General features: G+C 35.5%; 1 protein-coding gene across 2 annotated transcripts; it reads right to left on the bottom strand.

The window, feature by feature from the left end:
* Nucleotides 1-37: 37 nt before the first annotated feature.
* On the bottom strand, nucleotides 38-22,609 carry SAMD5 (sterile alpha motif domain containing 5). 2 transcript variants are annotated; one of them, XM_072409032.1, is made up of 3 exons: nucleotides 22,022-22,609; nucleotides 21,394-21,885; nucleotides 38-2,670 (listed from the first exon to the last, which is right to left on the bottom strand). In XM_072409032.1, the coding sequence occupies exons 1-3, from the start codon at nucleotides 22,061-22,063 to the stop codon at nucleotides 2,665-2,667; spliced, it is 540 nt and encodes a 179-aa protein (XP_072265133.1). In that variant the 5' UTR covers nucleotides 22,064-22,609; the 3' UTR covers nucleotides 38-2,664. The 2 variants fall into 2 exon arrangements, with proteins under 2 accessions (XP_072265133.1, XP_072265132.1); XM_072409031.1 differs by having other exon boundaries at nucleotides 38-2,673; nucleotides 22,022-22,607.
* Between the last annotated feature and the right edge of the window lie 367 nt (nucleotides 22,610-22,976).

Raw genomic sequence — 22,976 nt, 5'->3', positions numbered from 1 at the left:
ACTAGAGGAAATTAAGAAATAAATGCAAAACATAAAGTTGGAATGAAATGAAGAAGTATTTATTGCAATCAATACAAAATAACAAGAACATAAATGTTGTTGCTAAATACCCTTTTAATAAATCATATTTTTCATTGAAAAATGGTTATGAAAAGCCAACTACAGTTGAATATGAATCGACTATTTAAAGTAGAGAGCAGGGCAAGGGGTTCAAATATCTTTTACTTGAATTGCTGTGATTTAAATGCTTTGCTTATCATTCAGTTCTACCCACCTACTAAATTTTAGACAACTAGAAGTAAAAGACGAAATATCCAAAACTCAAAAAGTGAAAATAAAGGAAGATGGAACCACTGAAAAGCGTGTGATTTTTCATATCATGGGTAGGAGACTGGGGAATTTAGTAGTTTAGCCAATATGCCATTAAACCAGTTCTGACCTGCAGTAGTGCAACAAATGTGGAATGTAATGTACTTTGATTGCCCCGGAAATTTATGGGATAAGCCAGAGCAGTAAACTCCTCTATGCTGCTATGATAGGAAGTATAAAAAGTAGAGAATTACTTTAAAAGTAAAAAAAGCCCTAGTAGAGTTTTATGGGGAAATGTATAAATATTCTAGTTCATCTTCCATGACAGCTCACAAAAAATGATAGCCCACAAGATATTGGAACAGTAACATTTAACAGTTAGAATTTAAAAGATTTAAACCCTAGTTCACCTTTTCAGAGTCTCCTTGTTCTAAGAGTCAGCCTATAGAAAACACTTTTTGGAACAATAAAAGTTATCCATCTTAGTTGGGCTGCATTATTATGGGTGTGAATGTATGGCAGAATTTGTGTCAGCAAAGAATTAGAGCAGTGTTTTCTAAATTTTTAAACATAGGAAAACCCCTTGAAATACCTTTCAGGTCTTCGGGGGTCTCCTGCTATTAATTACTATATCCACAGCTCACAGTATGTTAGTGTGGTGGTCAGAAGAATACTTCATATATTGCTGGCCAATAGGAAGAATGCCACCCTTACCGATAGCCAAAAAGATAATTGGTGTCACTTAATCTGACCTGGGAGCCACAAACTGCTCATTATTCAAGGCACCCCTAGCAACCCCTGAAGGAATGCTGGGGTTCCACTGAACCATGGTTGAGAAACATTGGGCTAGAGGATTTCTTGGGACTGCTGCAGGTGAACATATGGAGACCATGGATATCAGACTAATCAGTGAGCAAAACAGCTCTGCAAACCTCATGGCACAGCAATAATGCAGGTCCTACAGTGGGAATCAAAGTGGGCAAAGGATAGGTAAATATTATTGGTTTGCTTTGCAGGAAGATGCTGGTTTCAGCTTTTAAATTGGGATATAGTCACTTTAATGCCAATTTTAAAATTTTAAGACAGAAAATGGTTTAAAATAAACTTTAATACCAGAGTTTTCCCACATATTTCTTTCCTCATATCTCTTTCATTTCCTCAAATCTCATATAGAACAGTGAAGGAGAATGAATCGTGTGTCAACAATTTTTTCACCTAATCTCAACGTAATTTTTTCTTTTGAATGTGTATGTGACCATGTTCTCTAGAAAATACGGAGAAGCTGTTACAGGAAAGGCTGTATACATGCTCTGCTTATAATCCTAATAGACAAATGGGGAAAATCTTGAAGACAGTATTGGTGGTTCCACTCCAGATGGACCTACAGCTCCCAGATTTGCCCAGTCTTTTTTCTTAATCAGTTAAACAGAAAAGCTGCACTTCGACAAACATCCACTGTACTTTTGTTCTTTAAAAAGCTTTATTTATCCATCATATTCTCATACCACTCTGATGTGTCCTGCTCATGGGCTCAGTCATAGAGGTCCTGTTGCGTCATAGCTTTATTAAGAAAAAAGACCTGTGGATCATTGTGAAAGTGCAGCCTGTTTGACTGACTCGTGAGTTGGATTTTATAAAAGTTTATTCCCAGTAACACTATATAACTTATGTAATCTTTGGTGTACAGTCAATATTAGGCTTTTAATTCTATCAATTTTGTAAATAACCAATACATTAAGTTTGAAAATTAAACTCAAATCTTTCAGAGAAGAGTATTGTCATCTTTGAACAAGTATAATTTCTAAGTTGATAATAAAAAACTAAAGGAATTACATTCATGCTACAAATGTTAGCTGGAGAAATTGTGGATTGAAAAGCTGTCATGTGATTTTAGACATCAGCTTTCCTACTTGCTTGATCAATAAAATGTAATATAAAAAGAATATTTTTTTAACTAAACTACACATTTTTTTTAGATATTATGAATTGTATTTTTTGTAAATGTATTTGTATAATGCACTTGATATGTATTAAAAAAACACACTTTTATACTGCAGTCCATTTGAAATATTAAGTCTTAAGTAAGTTAACGTATTCAGTGATTAAACGTGTAGTGTACAGGATAGTAAAAATTAAACATTCAATGTTGCTAAAATGTTAAAATTGGTTTCTCAGACCATGCCCAGTAAAGGTTTATTAAAGAAAACTTTAAATTGCATGTGATCTTCTTCTGCATAATAAACCACAATGGTCAGAGCAAGGATCCTGGGTCTTGGACGTCTGTCTCACATCAGTTTCTTTCATCAAATCAGATACTCTGTGTGCTGAATTCCTTGGAATGGGGCCATGTATTCTTTAAAACTGCTAAAGAAATAAATAAAAAAGAACAGAGTTGTAATAATTGTATCTAGAAATGTATCTGTATTAGCTGTTGGAAATCTGATACTCTTATTAAGTGAACATTCTTTGTCTTTTTATAAAAAAAATGATTTTCTAACATTGGGGTTAAGTTACTAAATAATTAGAGCATGTTCATGATGCAAAGTAATTTTTACCTTTGCAAAGTGAATTTTCTTTGAAAGTAAAAAAGCTGAAATGAAAGTTAACTAGAAAATAAACAAGAATACTTAACCATGTGCAAGGAAAACAAAAAACAAAATCAGTGTTTTTTCTTTAATACGGTTTAATACTCGGGCTTGAACTGTGGACTTGGACTTTCACCTCATTCACTAAGCTAAGTAAAATTTCAACTTACTAAGTACATTTTCACTTAGCTTAGTGAATACGCAAGTAAATGAGGTTAAGCTATGCAAATTCTTTGCACATCAGTTGGCAGTCTGGCAAAGTGAATACTAATTTAGCATCACCTAAATTGCTCAGCTAAATGAAAATTCACTTTGCAAACTGAAAATTCAGTTGAGGTATCTGTAAGCACTATGTAAACTATCTCCGGGTAACATTCTCTATTGGAGAAAATGGTTACTGCAACACAGTCTCATATGACAGGTCTACACATATAACTTTAAACCTAAACAAAGTTGAACTTACTAATCTATTACAAAAAAATGTAAAAAGGTATTACTAGAACTACAATACTTGGCTTCATTTTGGAATAGTACTAAGTTTGGTACTGGTCATATAACCTCCTCCAAAAGCAGGATCAGAGTTTAGGGAGAACCACTAATTAATCAGTTCTATCTAAAAAAAATCAGCATTTGGAAGAAACAATACCATTAATGCGGTATTGCAAGCATTTAAAAAAAAGAGATAAATATTTCAATGCCTTTTATATATTTTCTTTTTACAATCGTTTAGTGTAAAACCTAGGTCTGCATTGATAGACAAAATACCATACATTTTTATATATTTATGCACCCTAATGAAGCCATAATGCTTTAAAAAAGACATATTAACTGCTCTCGACTGGCTAGTCACATAGTTATGAACATTTGGAAAGGTTGGAGGGAGTGCATTGGAAGTTTTCACTAAATAGTATATAGTTTTCACTAAATAGTTTAATTTAATTGCTAAATTTCTACGTGAGTGTGGGTTTCCATTTTATATATATTGCTATAACAAAAAATGTATACCTGTGCAAAAGCTAATATTCTTCCACAGACAGATAATTATTTTTATGTGCACTGAAAGGTCAAGTTCTTCTATCAGTAAAAACTAGTGGAACTTCTATGGCTTCTGAATATTCTAAGCTTAAAAGTACCCTATTAGGAGAAATGTTTCCCATAAGCCCCCCACTGAATAAACCTAAAACAAATTATAAGTGCACTCGCCATATGAAAAAAATGTCTATTACCTTTTCATATACAGTTACAGACAATATTTTACCGTTTTATGTATGCTGACATGTGTAAATACATAAACAATACATTTACCTTTCCATTTCAGCATGCATATGTCAAATAGATTTATATCCTTATTATATTATACTATGAAAAATTAATATACAGTCATGTACTAATGCAAGCAAATATGTCCAAACCCCCAATTATTTCATGGCCTGTGAATACTAAACAGTACTTGTCGACCACTGAACTCCCATGTTGCTAACTTTCACCATAACAGGTAAATGGGGCTGATCTACTGAAAAAGCAGCACTGTTTACTTAGTAAATGTATTTGTTCACCAACCTTAGTGAATAGGGTAAAACTGTGTTCCCTGAATCAACTGTTAAGTATGCACAGTCCTGTTTTTTTTTTACCTTCCACATTCAGAGTGAATATTTTTTTTTCCTGTATTTACTATGCAAACATTCATTTTGTTAACCGACCTATACCTCTTTAGTAAATCAACTCTTTTGAGAGAAGGAGAAGGCTATATAAGCTTTGCAGTCTCCAGAGAGAATTAAGTAACATGCATGCTCACATAACATGAATCTTGTTCATTTTGTGGTAAAATCTTGGTGCATTCACATCAGGGAAGTGCACACTAGAGAGAACATCTGTTTCTGCCAGGGTTCCTAATAACTATTGGCATTATACTGACAGTCATTGCCAGATAAGGTCACAAGTTCAGGCTGAGTATTCAGCAGGAGATGGGTTTGAGGAAAGGTTACAAAGGGCAGGAAGATTTTATGTGGTGGCCCACTGCTCTTTGTTCCATTTCATTTGCATACTGTGTTTCTAGCAAAAAAAAATAAATAAATATAAAAAGCAGTTTACTTTTGTCAAACATAGAATAAACTCTTATTTTGTTTTCAGTTTGTGGAATTGTGAGAAACAAAAAATTGTGAGTGCAGGGAAAAGCAAAAGAAATGTGGCTATGTGGGCCTAACATTTTATGATACCTTGTTTACTATTACTTTTAAAATTAAAGATCCATGTTTGTGGCAATCCCACCCTTTGCCCCTCCAAAGCTGCATAAACAAAAGAAATAAAATATATTCAAAGATTTTTGCAAAATGCAATGTTCAGGAATTTGTTTTTGCTGGACCTGGGATCCTCTTTCTGTAACTTTCTGTAAGATAACCCACTGATGCCACCTGCTAGACGGGCCTACTGGAAGTCAGGAAATAAGGGAAGACTTTTTAAAAATTGTTATAGTGTGATTTTTTTTTTTTATGCAGCGTTTTTGTAAACAGAAGTGGTAGGCAGCCACATAGGTGAAAGCTCTGATTTTAACATGTAAGTAAAAGTATTTTCAGAATCACTTCTGATCTCATCATTTTATTAGTTTAGAAATCAGATTCAAAGTGAAAATGTGCCTGTGTACTACCCCTAAGAGCAGCAGTCCCGATTTATGCATTTGTGGAAACTACTGGGTGCTGCATTTGCAAACACTTGTGTAAGCAGTTGCAAAGTTTTGCCTATCTGTATGTTTTTTTTTCCACTTCCAGTCCTCCAGAACGCAAATGCTTAAAAACATTTGAAAAAGCATCTATAAGTGCTTTCCATTAAACTCTATGGAAGTAGTTGGGGTGGAAAAAAAAGGCTGTTCATTCCAATATTAACCCTTTCTAAGAGGCAGTTTAAGTTTAAAGTACTGCTCAAAAAAATGCTAGTCTGAATTCAGCCCAATGATTGGCAACATATGTTATGACATATGAATCATTTAACAAATGTTAGGTTAAGCAAGCATTATCATAATGATTCCCAAAGGATTAAATGTGCACATGATTTATCCGTTATACCATTTCATGACATCTGCAATCTGCTGGTACATATTTGAATTATGATATTATTATTTCCAAACAGACAGGGTTTAGAAACATGCCAGGTAAAATGGGAACAAACTGTTAAAACCTTCTAGAGGAATGCTATTTATTTGATCTCCTATAAATTCCAGACTGGACTTCAAAGGGAGGGTTTTAGAGTTTCACAAAAATAGTTTAACCTCCCACTCTTTAATGCCAATGGACACAAATCACTTTCCCTATACATACAGATGTTTTGTGGTATCATGCAGATATGTTTGGCCTCATAAACCCTGTTAAGGCTGTTCCTTTTACCCAAAGAAGAGCTGACTAGTATATATAATTTTGCTAGGACCTTCTTTGTTCTATTAGACCATTTTAAGAATGGTTGGGTACAGTTTTCTTGCTAATAATGAATAAAAACATTTTTTTTTTCAAATACCAGGGTCTAAGCTGAACCCATGTCTGTTCTAAGCTCTCCATGTTTAGTCAACTCTGATATTTTTGGTTGGGATAATAAACTTTGCAAACAGCTTGCTTTACCTGTTTTGTTCCCTGTTCATTTGCCCTGAGGCAAGGGTTTATCCGCCTATTACCCTGGGCAATTTCATGACCCAAAATTTATGATTACCCGATCAGTATTAAATTGGTCAGAACAGTGGAAAAATCTTGAAACAGATCTCTACCCATGATGATGATGATCATACAATGACGATAATACAAGACTATAGTGAGGGGGCAAAGAAACAACTAAATCACAGGTTAGCCAGTTCCATTATTTTTGTCTGTGGAGTGGCAAGTGTGCGATCAATAATCAAGGGAAAAATATCTGGTTAATCATACATTACAAGAAACAAGCCAAAGTGATGGCAAAACAAGACCAAGTAGTTTGTCATTTGTTTTTATTTTTTGTTTTTAGCACCTTGTGTCTGAGTATATATGTGCTTTTCCCAAACCTCTTAAGACAGGCAGGTGGCTTCAAGGTAAAAATCAGAGGATGATGCAGCAACTACCTACTGCATCATTACTTTACTGCCTCTGGTACTCTTTGTTTATCAGCATCCGTTAGGAAAAAGTGCAGCAGTAGGCATTAAAAGTAACTATACATGACATTTGTTTCCAACAGCAGCATCCCTAGGGAATCAAACAAAAATTACAGACAGTTATGGGAATAAATAGATGCTCACTGTGGATTTGAACTGTATGGTCTCGAATACTAACTTAGGAGCCTATAGGCCGTTTATTTTGCAAGCTGGATCAGTTGGCCCACTTTGCCAAAGTTTTAGTAAAATTAATTCATCCTGAATAATTTAACATATTATTAAAGAGAGTAAAAGATTATAAACAATAAGGGTAGAAGCTTTTCTGAAGTGACGTTTCTCAATATTAGAGGCTGATGAGGACAGCCCATTACCATCTGCATGATACTCTGTGTATATAGGAATGTGGCTGAACATTATTATTATTTTAACTCCAGCTTCTAGAAATTAGAAAAAATGCACTTTTAAAATGTTATGATGTTATTTGGTGGAAATACTTTTTTCAGTAAAAGGCAAATACATCTGAATAAGGTTATTACATGGAAAAAGTAGAAGGGAGGAATATTTGTATTCAATTTTTGTATTTCATTTAATAATGAAAATTTATATAATTCTAAATTACTCTAAAAACAGTATATTAAAGATCAACACAACATTTCATTTAAAGTGTATTATTTCCAAAGCCAGGCTTTGAAAGGTATATAGTGGCACACACACACTATGTATATATATTGTGGTAGAAGAAAATACCTGATGCCAAAATCAGGAGATATTTGGCATCATATACCTCAGCTTTCCCAGGCTAGTAATTGAGGATGGACCTGAAGCACGTGGACATTGAATATATAGAATCCACCAGGTCTTTGAGACAGTTGGAGCTGCAGCCTGAGGTCAGTTGTGGCTCCTGTAGAAAAGCTGTGTGGAGCCTGCGAGCTGAGAGAAGGTCTCCCAGAAACTCTAAACTCTTTTGTGTTGTTTTTTTTTTTTTTTTTGCATGGTCATGCTGTGAATAACATTGACCCTCTGCGAGGAAGAACCCTGAAGTTTGCCTGTTTTTGCTGTGTTTTGGAGACTTAACAGTGGGCAGAGATGGGCAGAGCACCCGAAAAATAGAACCTAAAGCCTGAGATAGCTCTCTGCAGTTAGAGTGTCTAACTATGGAGTAGGCCAAAAAGTAGTGGTTAACATTTTTAAAGGAGGAGACACCCAGGAAGAGTCCAAAAAGGTATATTCTGTACTTAATACAGTGCAATTCTATGTACAGCAAATCCATTGGAAAAAAACAAAAACAAAAACATCCACTTGTGGGTGCAGGTAAAGATAAAAGGGCAAATTCCAACTATGGAGGAGAAGCATATGGACAGACATAAGGGATGCAGAGAGTTACCATTTATTGCTAGAACTACAAGCAGAGCAAACTTAAAAACCTAAAAAGAGAAATCACACTCACAATTTTCCCACAGAGCACACTGCTCTTATTCATAAAAAAAACAAATAAAAGGCTAATAGGGTGCTGTGGCTACTTGGTACGATATATTGGAATGGAAGCTTTATCCTCTCTAGATAATGGCAGCATACACATCAGAAATGATATGTGCAGATATTGCTGGACTCCTTCTATAGAGAAATGCCTGGATGAAGAGCTGATCATGTTTCAGTCACACACCCAAGACAAGCATGTAGATATTTGTGTTCCAATTAGCCGAATACCTGAACTGTATACTCATTCTGTGTCAGTAATTCAGAATGAATTAATGGCAGAGGAACAAAACACAAACAAGATAAGCAGTATTTTTTAGAACCAGTAGTAGTAACAATAGTAGTTTACATAATCTGCCACCTAAAGTACAAGTAAATATATATATTTTTTTACAAGTGATACCCAAATCCATCATTTCTAGAATAACTCAGGGAACAGGATGGTCAAAATTGTAGGTAAACGTAAAAGCATTATATGAACCCCTTCATATTTGTCTCCTGATATTTTTTATGTCAGCTCCCTCCTGAATTTCTCATAACTTTTATTTGTTGCTTTGAAACTATGGTAAATTGTGCAGAGCAGAGATTTCTATTATCATTCTTCTGCTTCAGGAGACACATGCTGCCTCTATGACCATGCACTATTAGGAATGGCCCTGTCAAATGGCTGTTCTTTTCAGGCAATTAACATTTTTTTTAGGCACTAGGTCCACAGAGACACATTTGCTGTGGTTCAGTTCACTGATCATGTTACATCAAATATAAATATTGTTTAGTACTCTACCCAGCTGGACTGTATTTTTTGGTTCTTAATTTAAAATGTGCCAAAATGATTTACTGAATATTAATGCATTAAAAAATCACTAAATATCCATTTATAAAATTTGTGTATATGCCCCTTTTTAGCTATACAGGATAGACACAGACAGCAACAGGTAAAACTGGTCACACATGGTGTGTTAACTACAGTAGTCAACTAGACAATTGGTCATGTATTGTGCAATAATCTTCCTTTAAGATTAGTCACACATTCAATTAGCTGTGTGGATAATTGTTCTGGTGAGTAAAACTTGTTTGAAATTTCACTTGTACCTGGTACAATACCTGGTAAAAGAATAGACAAGACAGGAGTCAACACTACTGGAGGACAAATCATTACACTGGGGACACTACAAGAAAATAAAAAGGGAGAATGCAATAGTTGTCGTTGGAAAGGATCTTTCATGATCCTTTCCAATGACAAACTACTGCACAATGCATGAATGAGAGCTGTACATTCAGCACTGTTCTGCTCTATGGAGAGGGAAGGGGGAGAATGACAGGGCGACCTCCCGCTGCACTCTCTCCCCTTCACTTGCATTACGATCCTTCGTCACCCATCGTCTGTGGATTCGCCAGGATGGTCATTCCGACGATGAGCACTATACACGCGCAAGATTCCCGTTACATATCAGCCCTGAGCCGACTATCGGAGGAGAACCTTTGCACATGTGTACGTTGCCTTAGACTGACCATGAATTAAACAATTGCCCAATTCCAGTGGCTCAGGGTAGAGCGTCGGCCCTGGGAAGCAGTAATTAACCTGTATGACATCCCAATGTGTTGGGAATTTACATAGGATCTTACATGTGCATTACTTTACTCTGTTAGGTGAGTCAAAAGAAATGTGTATGTGGGTCCCAGCAATAAAATAGGCAGATTTCCCCCCATCAACAGTCTGAGACAGAAACATCTGAGACAGAAACATGGCTAGCCATAAGGAGATTTTTGTAAAGGAAACCTGGTTATTAGGAATGTTTTTCACATTTGTGAACTACAAATGAAAGTAGAAAGTGACTTGAGAAAAGATATTTCTGTACACCAGGTTTTGATAGATGATAGAGTCTTGGGTAATCTTACAGGTCTGTACAAAAAAAAAAAATAATGCAATAACATTTTAGCAATAAAACAGTGCATTAAAGCTCAGAGTTGTTCTCGTAGTACCTTATCTTATAAAATCAATGCAGTTTAGATAGTTTAAAACTGAAATTGCAGAAAGAAATTGTGCTCTTTTGTGCAGTGTCATACCTTTTATTAATACATATGTTCTACCTGTGTCTTCCTTCTACATTACTTTTTTTATAATTTTTTATTTGGAATAAGAATGAGTAGATCCCCCAAGGTTCGATTCAGCAAGGATTCTGCAAATCCATAAACAAAAATAGCAGACTGTGATTTCCCTTGCAAACCTCATTGAAGTCAATTGATGGGGACTTTCAATGAGCAATTGTCATCCCCTGTGGGGATACTGGACAAAATATTGACCAACAAATGGGATGAAGGAGTCAAGCACTGCCGCAGTGGACCAGTGACACTGTACAAAAAAAACTTAAAAAATGAGCAAACAGACCCCCTCAACATCATTTGTTTTTTGTTTTTTTTTTAATCCAGTTCCAAGACATGTAGGTAGGTTAATTGGCTTCCCTTTAAAATTGGCTTTCGCCTGTGTTATTGACAGAGGACTATGGTGGAGACATTAGATTGGGAGCCCCTCAGACGGACACCTAGATTTTAAAAGCAACAAGAAAAATGTACACATCTTTTATATGAGTCATTTAAATGACAGGTTTGACAAATGAACACATTTTTCTTGAATGGTGTTGGCAGCAGCATACTTTGGTAGCATACTTTTGTATCTGATTTGGTGTTTTGGGAGAATCTCTATGAGTAAACCCTAGGTGGGATGAAAAGTGTGAGGGAGTTGTGTCTAATAGTGAGGCATATGCAAGTTTCTCTAGTTTGGAACTTGGTTCATTAAAGCTGTTTTAATTTGAAAACAAGAGTTTCTGCAAAAGTGTAGCTTTTTGTGTGGGGATAGAAGGATGAATGCCTTGTAACATTAGTGCACAGAATGTACTGCACAGCAATGCAGTGACATGCTGCATACAAAGGCTAGCACCTACGAACAGTGCTTCTACCTTTAGGCCTGACCTGTCATTGTCTTTATATTGGGAGGTCTATTCCAAACTTTTGTTTTTATTATAGAAAAAATGGGGCAACATGGATGTAAGCAACATAAGGATCTTTGCATGCCGGTTACTTTTTGTACAATAACACAGCAGCATTATGTAAAAAGGGGCAGGTTCAAGAATTGTTCAGCAACAAGTAAATGCTGTGCATTGAGAACCCCAAACTTTAAAAAGCCCTCAGCACATAATGAGGCCCTGTAGGCGGTTTTACATAACACTAATTTTCACTCTTGTGGTAAATGCTTCATAAATCACTTCATGCCCCCAGTATCCAACATGGATTTCCATCCAGGCAGATTGTCACCGCATGATCACGGCATCACTTTTGTGTGGTGCACTGACTGTCCCTGATAAGCACAAACCATATCTCATTCAGATTTCTCCAATAATTTCCCTTAAACGTAAATGGAAGAGCATGGTGACTTACAACTCGTCGATTTCCTTTCTCCATGGCCTAAAGATGTAAGGTAATGTTTTTAAACTTATTTTCATATAAATGTTTGTATCTTCTACTGCTATAGACATGAGATCATTGTCCGACAATGCTGAAATCAACTTGACCTGGCAATGATTGTCTTGTGTCTACGGTCAGCACTATTGTTGTAAAGAAAATCTGCTTATTATCTGTCTACTATTGTCCAAAGTGAGCTTTCTTGTAAGGGATATATCATTTTTAAAATCAATATTATACAGCATTTGGCATATACACCAAGCATCAGATTCTGACAGATATTCGAGATTCAACAACTTTCTGCCTTTAATTCTTTCTCCTAAGTGCATGCCCGGCAACAATTTACTAAAAGCTTTATATATATTCAATTATGCTGTGTGTTCACCCCAAAAGCTTTCAGAATATACTTTATCTGTCAAAAATGTACTCTAATTATTTAACAAAATTTACAGTCTGTGCCTCATGAACATAAATGTTAGTATTCAGTGATTTAACTCCTAAGCAACATTATTTAGAACCAGAGAAAGCTTTTAAATCAATCTTAGGTGAGGGATAAGATGCACTTAGCATCATTTGTATAGTGTTATGAAGGATATGACAGTAAGACATTTCTTAGAAGCCAACTAAAAAACAGGTATATATAAACTCATAACATTCATTTCAGCACTGTTCTTAATGGATTTTGAGGTTTATATAAGAGTCATATGCACACTCATGTATACATGTTGACATGGTATTTGATACTTAAACACAGATTAATAATACTAGCCAGGTTGTTGAGAGGTTTCTGGCAAGAATCCAATGAATACAAACGGCAATCAAAATATAAGTAAACACATATACATTTTATTAGCAAAATTATCTAGTCATGAATAGCATAAAAAAGGTTTGTTTGGTAAATTACGACTACCTCTGCTCTAAACACTTGCATGTGTCAACTCCCAAATATTATTTAAGGAGGAGCCCTAAACAATCTGTATGACTATTACAAGCCTAAAACCCCATACAGACATCAGATTACTGTTGTTATAATTTTATTTTCAGTGATAGATGAACAACTGTACTCTAGGCACACACTGCGAGGGGAGTGGGGAGGATAAGCAAGTAGCACCTTCTGTACTCTCCTTTACAGAAAAGCATAGCACTTATCCCTAATTATTCCATCATCAATCCAATACAGCGGATTGATAAACAACACTGTGGGACCGCTGTACATGCTAGATTTTCTCTCAAGTGGAGCACATTTGACATGTATACGTAGCCCTTACTTCCTGACAATGTGAATCAGTGCAGAAGAGGCAGTTAACATGGAAAAATATAAAGCAGAGACACAAGCAGCTAAAAAAACATTTTAGTCAAGTAAGGAAGATCTGGAACCTCTGTCAAGATATATTGTTGTCTGTGTCCACATATGAGGGATTTTACCACTTTTTATTTTCTTTTGGGTGATGAGTGTCAGACAAAGCTTCTATAACAGTTTGGAGACATTGAAGCCTCTGTTTAGTTGGGGGAAGATTTCCTATTTCCTAACCAAATGAGAGGTATCAGAAAGAGAATTAATTGAAATCTGCCCCATGAAGACGCAAAGGGCAACAAGACAGGATTTAAACCTAGTTGGGAGGCACTGGATCCCAAAATTGATTTCGTTTAAATGTGAAAATGAATCCATATTCATACATGTTTACAGTACAATGACTTCGTTAGGCTAAGCTACTTTCTAACATAAAGGAGTTTTAAATGTGTCCTAGGTAAAAAAAATAGTTATGCTCAAATTCTGATCCGCATTTCACTTTTAATATTTTCGTGAATTTAAAATGGAAATGGAAATCTGGCTAGATAAAAGCTTCCCACTTTCTAACCACTTGTAGGCTTATGCTTAAGGTAAAGAATAAATATTCTGCAATCATTTAATAAATCAACCTCCATATTCTATTTTTCTTGATTAGCAACAAATAAATCAAATGTTACAGAAACTGGAGATATTTGCTTAGGAACCTATATGTTGTTGGTAATTAGTAATGCAAATGTTTTTGTATCCTTTGACTGCCATTATTTAAATTGTGTGCATGACAACATCTGGGTAAAACTATAGAACTATTCCATTAGGTAAAATACTGCCTATGTATTTATTTTATATAATGTATAAATAATTGTCTACAGGTGACATGCTTGTGAAAATAAGGACTGATTGGCTCTGCAATCCGATGTTCTATTTATATGGAAATGAGGAACAGAGAAGCTGCATCACAAGGTCTCTTGATAAAGGTAATAAATGAAACTAGAATCTTTCTGGATAAGATGCAATGTTATCAAAATTAATGGGAATGATACTGAAAACTTACAAATAGATCAATCAAAACAGTTTGTAACTAGATTTTTTAAATTTAACTTTAAAAAATAGCTTTAGTACTACAAACCCACAGTTTTAGATGAATTGGCCTTGTTAATAAAAAAAGACATAAAAAAGGATAGGACAGTGATTTCTGTTTAAATTTGAAAGTAATGCTTTGGGATTATTCATTTACGCTCTGCAAAAAAGAAATGTATGATATGGCAAGAATGACTTATGCAGAGCAGCGAATCAGTCTTGCCACAACAATCAAACATAACACCTTGTAAGTTTCTGCAGGCATACCACAAGAGGCTCAATTCACCAAGCTTTACACAGGATATGGATCGGTATTTGCAGCTACATGATCATAGTTTTCAAATTTAATTTGATTAAACTGAAGATAGGTTTCACTTTTATTAAAATAAAGATAACTTTTCTTGTGTTTAGCTAAATAATTTGAGATTAAAATCACAAACCCATGTAGAAGAATGATATACTGCGACAAAAAACATAAAAGTTAAAAAAAAATATATATGTTCAAAATACAAGAAATTTCCCAGAGCACCTTTTGTGCCAAAAGAAATATGTTCTAACTTTTGTGGAGACCTGAGCTACTAAAGCTCTGAACTGCCTTCTTTTACCTGCTGCTCATCAGTATTCATCCGTTAATGTTTTGTACATGAACAGGTTCAGGATGTAGGAGGATGTGAATCAAACCTCCAGCTTCCAAAGAGCAAGAAGGTGTTCGTAGAATTAGACAGCTTGGACTGAAAACTAGTTCCAAGATAGTGGCTCAATGAAAAGCGTCTTTCACTGCACCAAATTCAGTGAAGCTGGGTGATCCAGCAAACCTGGAATGGATCTGGTCCATGATTAAGAAAATTTGCTAACAAATAGCGAATTATTTAAAAAATATATCCTCTCCAGCCTTGAAGAGCTTTAATAAATCAGGCCCAATAAAAAAAAAAAAAAAGGTTTCCATATTTAGAATTCTTCCACCAAGACAGATTCCATTTGATGTGTACATTATAAAACAAACATTAACTGCAATATTGCTTCACAATTTACTGGTGTTAAACAGTTAGTCCCACTTGGTGTGTGGTACCATGTGGAGATAAGTGGGTCTATTAAAGCAATCACAGAAATCATTGAGAATTGCCTTTTTCATTATGATCAATATAGCTCTTTACAATTTAAAATCAATATTATCCCTAATTATTTAGGATCATTATTTTGTATACATTTTTATTTCCCTTATTCTTTCTCTTTTCAGAATACTGTCCTGTATGAGTTTGAACATAGCAAGCAGTCATAATGAACCTTTTAGTAGAATTACACGTTTTTGCTTAACCATATTGTTAAATATTATTTTTCCTTTTAGTGTCACATGACTTTTGTTTTTCTTTATCTACTTATTTACATGGTGACTAAGTTGTCCAGCATAGGTGACAGCAAACTTTGTTTAAAAAAATCTTCCTGCCACTGCTTAGAGGAGCACATGCACTCCTGAATTGTGTCACTTTAATGCCACCATAGGTTAAGATACTTCTTACATAGGGGCAAATGTTAGTGGTAGGGGTCTTGGGTCTACTGCTTTGTTATGCTAAATGACCCAACACATGCACTCCCAATACTTTGGTCAGGAAATACACCTGGCATTTGCAGGTCAGCTCTAAGTGCTTATAATGGGAGACATCATCCCCGCCTCTACACATTCTACATAAGCAGGACAGTATGAATTGACTGGTGGCACAGATGCAAATTGATACCCGTTAGTTAGCTTGCACACAACAAAATGATGGTGGTACCCCTTGGGAGTACAACAGTTTCTTTGCCTTATTTTGTTAACCATTTCACTAAAAGGTGTGCAACATGGAAGTTTTATATTATGATCCAAATAATCATTAATGCTTTTTTTGCTGGAGAGTTTAGACGAAACGTTGGCATTGAAAAAAAACTTTAAAAAAGGTGTCACTGAAAAAAGGTAATAAAAAAAATTATTATATGACATTGTCATATATATACATAAAGCATGATACTAGCTTTACCTCCCATCTGGAGGCTTCTGTACTATACAAAAATAGCTTATTCTGACTTCACTGCGCAAAGTAGGCTTCTCACAGTGTGCAGGGGGTAAAGTGCAATGAACAGTATTGAAGGGACTCGGGACCCAGTGCATGATATAACCACCACTCTCCTTAGGTAAAAGGGGATTATTTTTTAAAAGTAACATGGCAATTAGTTGGGCGGGGGGTTGGTTGAAGGTTAATGTCCAGATTTAAGAAGGTAAATACACACACACATATATATATATATATATATATATATATATATATACCTCCTAGATTGTAAGCTCTTCAAGGCAGGGTCCTCTCCTCCGCCTGTGTCACTGTTTGTTTGTATCTGTCTGTCATTTGCAACCCCTATTTAATGTACAGCACTGTGTAATATGTTGGCACTATATAAATCCTGTTTATTATTAAAATTAATAATAAAAAAAAGTTTGTCCTTTCTTCTACTTCCCTATTGCAAAATACTGTATATTGCATTATCATATCTATTTGTGGATATACAAAAGTAACAACATTATTAGAGTATACCATGTTTAATCAACCATAAATATGTTTCATTCATTCCCATGTTGCTTTAGTTATAAACAAAACTTTATTCACTAATCGGACTATCAAGATTCTTTCTCAGTACCCATCAATACCAACACATGCCACACAGTTTATAAAACTTATTGGGTAAAAAAAGTCATTTATTGGGTAAATCTTGTTCAAACGCACAGGTACAATACACTTACTAATGTAGCATTGAATGCACACAGTTTGAAACTATGTGATTAAAAAAACATCTAATGAACATCTGCTAGGAAACCTACAGGCCTTTTTGTATAATCGGATGGTCTATACATATTAAAGCTTGTACAGACATGCAAAGAAAGTTATACTTATAATTTTTCTACTATGCTGTCATTATTATCCAACTAGCTCCCAGAAAAAAATCACCTTCTGCTATGCCCAATAAAATCCAATATATATATTGTTCAGTAGAAGTCCAAGTACCTACACCGTTTGCAGAATCTAACAAAGCTGAATTTCCATAAATGTCTGTAGGTAGTGGAGCAGATGCTGGAAAGTCATGGGACCCTACGGATGTTATCAACAAACTCTATGCGATGACATCTGGTACAGAGACATTTCCATCATGCGGTAAGTTTAGTCACTCTTGTCAGAACTTTTTTTTTAATAACGGTGGCTAGGAGAAAAGTAGCTATCAGATCTGATTGTGGGCTGCTACTTTCTTATGTTTTATGTAGCCTACAAAGCACACACACAAATATACAATAGCAATAGTACTATGTTTTTACATGGCATACCAATAGTATTTAAAAAAAAAGTATAAAACACACATCAATCAGATATTAATTCACCAAGATGGTAAATGCAGCCTAATCACACCATGACTATTTCTATTACTGACATCCTGAGCCCAACATTCTACTGGATGCAAAATGGGCAAATATATTGAGAAATCAAACAAATATCAGGTTGTCTAATAACTAGATAATCCTATTGTTTGTAACATTAAACATTTGTTTGGTATCACATCCTAGATGGTCAGGTTACCAAAAAATCATGGGCATCCTAATTATTTTCAGTTTAAAGATTTTCAGAAGGCAAAATGTTTAAACATTGCTTTTTTAGGGGTGCCAACTTCTGCAAGCCACACAAGGACACCTGATCCGCCACCTAACTGGTAGATGTGTGTTTAGGGAGACATACGAATAGTGAAATAAACAAGTTACAAAAGTTGTTTTACTGTAATTTGAATTTTTTTATGAATTCAAATTTAAAAAATTTCAATTCAACCCACACAAATAGAAGAATAGATTATTTAATGTGTGTAGTCCATGTCAGATTGAAAAGTTTTCTTTAGAACAGCCTTCATGATTCCATATTTACTTTTATGAACTCACATGGTATGCATTGTAATTTGCTTCATCTATATTGTCCCTTCTCCTGTATTTAATTCAGCTGTGACAAGCTCCAGAAATATAACTATTCATTACTAGGTTAAACAGAAGGCTCATCAGTGTCCTTATCAGATCAGTAAGTTTGAGTGCCAGGAGAAAGTTCAGTTTTATGAATGTCACAGGAAGGGGTCCTGCTGTCCCTGTGCTAACCAATGAAATGCAAACCTGCTAATGCTAATCACCCCCTTCTGTGTGTGTGTACACAGCACATTTCTTACACTTTACCATCCAAACTAAGCCTGCTAAAACTATTTCTGGAATGTGAGGAAACAGAGTATGCTTTAGATCACTGCAGCTATTTTCTTTTGCTAAATTATTAGCGTAGGTATTTAACTCATATGACTCACAGTCATTTGAACAAAATAACTTTAAACCAATCAGTGTATTCCAGCTTCTTCAAAAAAAGAAAAACATTTGATATCCTAAAAACTACACATTTATTCCAGAAGTTTTATTAATGGGCTGTGTATGTAATTAGTTAACCTTTATGTATGTGAGCGTATATTGACAGACCTTCACCTGAGAGCAATGGGGATAAGAGATGCTATACATTCATTTGGTACAGAGACAGCTTGCTTTCCCATAAAGAAGGAACAAATACAAAAAACAACCTCAAAGATTTTTTTATTAGCAATATCCAAAAGTAGTTGTTACTAGTCTAATAATTTCACATGGCCTTTCTTACTATAGAGTTGTCACATGGTTACAAATAACAGAGTATGATCACCCCAAGGCAGCCTGTAGGAAATCTAGCAAGATAATTAGTTGGAAAAGCCATATATATGCCATCACATTAAAGTGACATAGAATTCCCCACACCTGCTACAGCTAAGTGCATGACACATTCATGCAGACAGAAGGGTATTTTAGTGCTTTATACATCCAAAACTACTGATGGTTACAAAGCCCAATCATTTTTTTTTTTGGAATACATCAATAAAATGGTCAATGTGCAAAATACATAGAATCATTTTTTGGATCCTTGTTCAGCACTGGTTTAAGATACACATGTATCTGGTATTGTGGTTATGCACCCATTTCCATTTGTTACTCAACAGGTCAAATCTCCTTGGGTGTACAATTATCAATAATGCATCTGGATTGTGCAGTGTCACATTTTCATTATACACAATGTAGTTGATTTACTGGAAAAGCACATTTTCAATTAGCTCTGTAAAGCTCTATTCACATGGGTCATCTAATCCTGTGCATTGTAAATGTCTACCTTTTAATTGTTCTGCAGATTCTCAAAACTGAACACAGCTCCACTTGACTGTAAAAAATACCCTCCACTTCAGGGTCTGTTTGTTTTAAAGGTCTATTGTATCTCAACAAAGGTGGTTTGCATATATATATATCATAAAGTATGATTTTTTTTATCAGAGTATAGTAGGAGGGTAAGGGATTTTTTAGGGTTAACACAGGTGGGAAAAACATGTGAAGCTCTTGTCACATAGACTACAGTATAAAACACACCTCTAATTACTAGCAAAGACCACATGGTTGAACTTGCACTTCACATGTTTGTGCTTATTCATGCAGTTAGGGAGGCTAAGTACACAAAACTGGGAGAGAAAACAGATCCACTGTGTGATGTTCCTTATGATCAATCACAGTGAAGATGAGCACTTACTGAGACCTAGTACTGACCTTGGCAGATGCTACTAAGTAGGATATTTGTTAAGAATTTGCATACAAAAGTATTCTAAAAGCTTTAGAAAAAATCAAGCGGACAGATTTAATATTTATTTTAATGTTTATAAGTCTGCTTTTTACAGCCTATTGCAAGGATGGGTTTTTAATATTCCATTGTGACAACACTTTTTAATCATGTAAAGCAACCTTATTCTCTAAGGTAACTGGAAAATTCAAAGGATTGTCAGCAGACCCCAAAGCTTGTGTTGAACCTGCTGTGCAATAAGTGAATGACCAGGCATATCTAGTGCTCATGGGAGAGGTAGACAGACAGTTACCTGTATTTAACCATGATGTGAAAGATGGCACCTGCACACAGTAAAAGGGCAGAATGACAACATTGCAAACTTAAGCAGCGTGATTAAGGAAATGTTGCATGTAAGCCCTTTCCCCTATGGTAATGACAAGAAATAGACAGCTAGGTGGGTGATCCTTATTATAGCTTGTGTTAACTGTACCTATATGAAAAAGTAAACGCTGAATGAACATACAGAGCTTTCATTAAAATATTCTCTGTCTGTAATAAACTCTAAATGTATATTTCCGGAGCATGCAATACAATATGGATCCCTTGACTTTCTTAACAGCACAAAGAGCATATCAAACAATCAGTTTAATTTTACCTTTTCCAGGTTAAAGCACTTGCAACAAATGTCTGGTTTCTATAAGCCATGGCATGTTTTTTTAAAGTGCTCTCTGATTTAAAAAAAATATGGTCAGAGCACAGTGCAAAAACTCCCTTACTCTAAAGCTGACACAAGCCAGCATCTAAAGAACATCAAATACAATACAATAAAATATACAGTTCACATACAGGTGATAGGCTCAGGAAACTAGTATCCACACATTTCTAAAAAATCTGATTAAATGTCAAATGACATGTTGAAACTACGTTCATACTAATAAAAGGTTGTTGTTACCTGCTGTATGCTGTTTGAATGGTGGCTAACTCATATCAACAATTTTATTCATGTCTCTATTCTTTTACTGGGGACAAGGTGACATAGACGCCTTTATAGGGACCTTAGCACAAACCACAGACACATCCAGACCGGTTTGGGTGAGCTTTGCATTTGTAACTATCTGCATTTCATTTCCCAAATACAGAATTACACATTCATATCATTACCTGTTATTGTATCAAGACATGAATAATGCCCTGCATTCACATTGCTGCAATTACTTTACATTTTAAATGTCGTTTTATAACACTATCCCTACCATAAAAAATGTCCTATCAGTGTATAGATTTAAAATAAAAGTAGCCTTAAACAAAACATGTAAAACTTTTTTATGAAACTATATACCTTAGTAGGTACACAAGTTGATAGTGAAGGTTAACACTTGATAAAAATGTGGGTATATATATATATACATATATATAAAGTCTTACCTTTTTGGAGAATGGTGGCTTGCTGAGGTTGACACCATCCCGGATAAGTTTATCCCTTATCATGATCTTTAGCTTCAGTTTAGGATAAGTTACCAAGTTTTTACTTAGTTGACCAGTTTTATTACTCCTTGGTACAGGTTTGTGACCCTGGGCCTCCCTCCAAGCTTTGGTTTCATATTGCTCCACCATGTGGCTGGAGTAGATATCAGGAGTTGGTGAGTCTACCTGGGGTTCCAAAGTGAAATATAATCCACTTGCAGCCTCCTTTTCCTCTTCCCTCAATCTGTGTACTGCATCATGGATCTTTTTCCGATGCTGCTGGATCATCACACCGATGGCATCCAGATCTGGGTCCCCAATCTGTTTGCACACCTCCAAGTCATCATACCCATTATCCACAAAGGACTCTGCATACTGAGAAAGCTGTAATGCTTTCAGCCACTCATATACTATATTGGCACACATGGTGACCAACCTTAAAAAATCATCCACCTGCAAAAAAACAAGATGTTACTTCCAAATCATAAGTAAAATCAACAAAACTGATACCCCCAAATCAGACTTCAATTTGGTATTGCACATTCAGTGCATTTTGTTGACTTTCTACAAGTAAACGGTTCTAAAATACCAATGAAAGGTGTAGCGTAGGTGCTTGGATGGCATTCTGCATGCAAAAGAAAGTAAATATCCAATTTGTTCAATCCAGAGAAGAGAAATTAGACTGTAGATGGGTCTTGCATGCTCTTCTTCAATCAGATCAAGAGTAACCTGATTACACCTCAGCTGTCCCCTGGTTTTTACAGCTCTGATAGAATCCAAAGCAGGCAACACCCTTATGCCATGTCACTAAATATTTCCCAAACTTGTTAGTTTTGAGCAGCACGCTGGTACTTTTTTATATCCACATCCAGGATTCAGCACTTTATATTCCGGAGTGATGCAGGGATGTCTTCATCTCCACAAGGCTAGACACACTTCTTCCTCCACCAATAAATACACTAAAAAGTCAATATTTTCCTAGCTCTCTGTTATGCTCCAGCCCCACCTTCTTTTATTTTTACAACCTAGTAAAATAGTTCTTTATCTCCTCTGCTTGTTTCATTTCATAGCACCGACTCCACACTGTTTTTTATTTATTGTTCCGGATCACATTCGCAGCCGCTTTGGAGAGAAGATTACAAGTGCAGTTCAGCCAGCAGCCTGTGCTGTGTGTGTGTGTGTGTGTGTGTGTGTGTGTGAGTGTGTGTGTGTGTGTGTGTGGGGAGGGGACTCAGGATTAATCTGCAAGGCAATACAGACAGGCTCTTTCCATAAGGTTATTTGTGTCATTCACTCTTGTTTAATGCATAACCACTCTTTTATCTCCCTTTTAATTTGTCTTCCATTCACAGCAAGGACGTTAATTATACTTTACGTTTATTATTCTGTGCTTGTCTCTTTCATACAAACAAGAAGCCTGGTGTGTTTTAGTGAAATATTCGAATCTGTCAGCTTTTCTGAGCAGGGAAAGAAAATTGGAATGTCAAGGATGTGGCTGTGGCAATAACCTGTTGTAGAATTGTTCTGACTGCTGACACCAGTGG

This window comes from Pyxicephalus adspersus, chromosome 4, assembly GCF_032062135.1.
Source record: "Pyxicephalus adspersus chromosome 4, UCB_Pads_2.0, whole genome shotgun sequence".
NCBI classification, from domain to species: Eukaryota; Metazoa; Chordata; class Amphibia; order Anura; family Pyxicephalidae; genus Pyxicephalus; species Pyxicephalus adspersus.
This window is presented reverse-complemented; position numbering and strand designations above follow the sequence as displayed.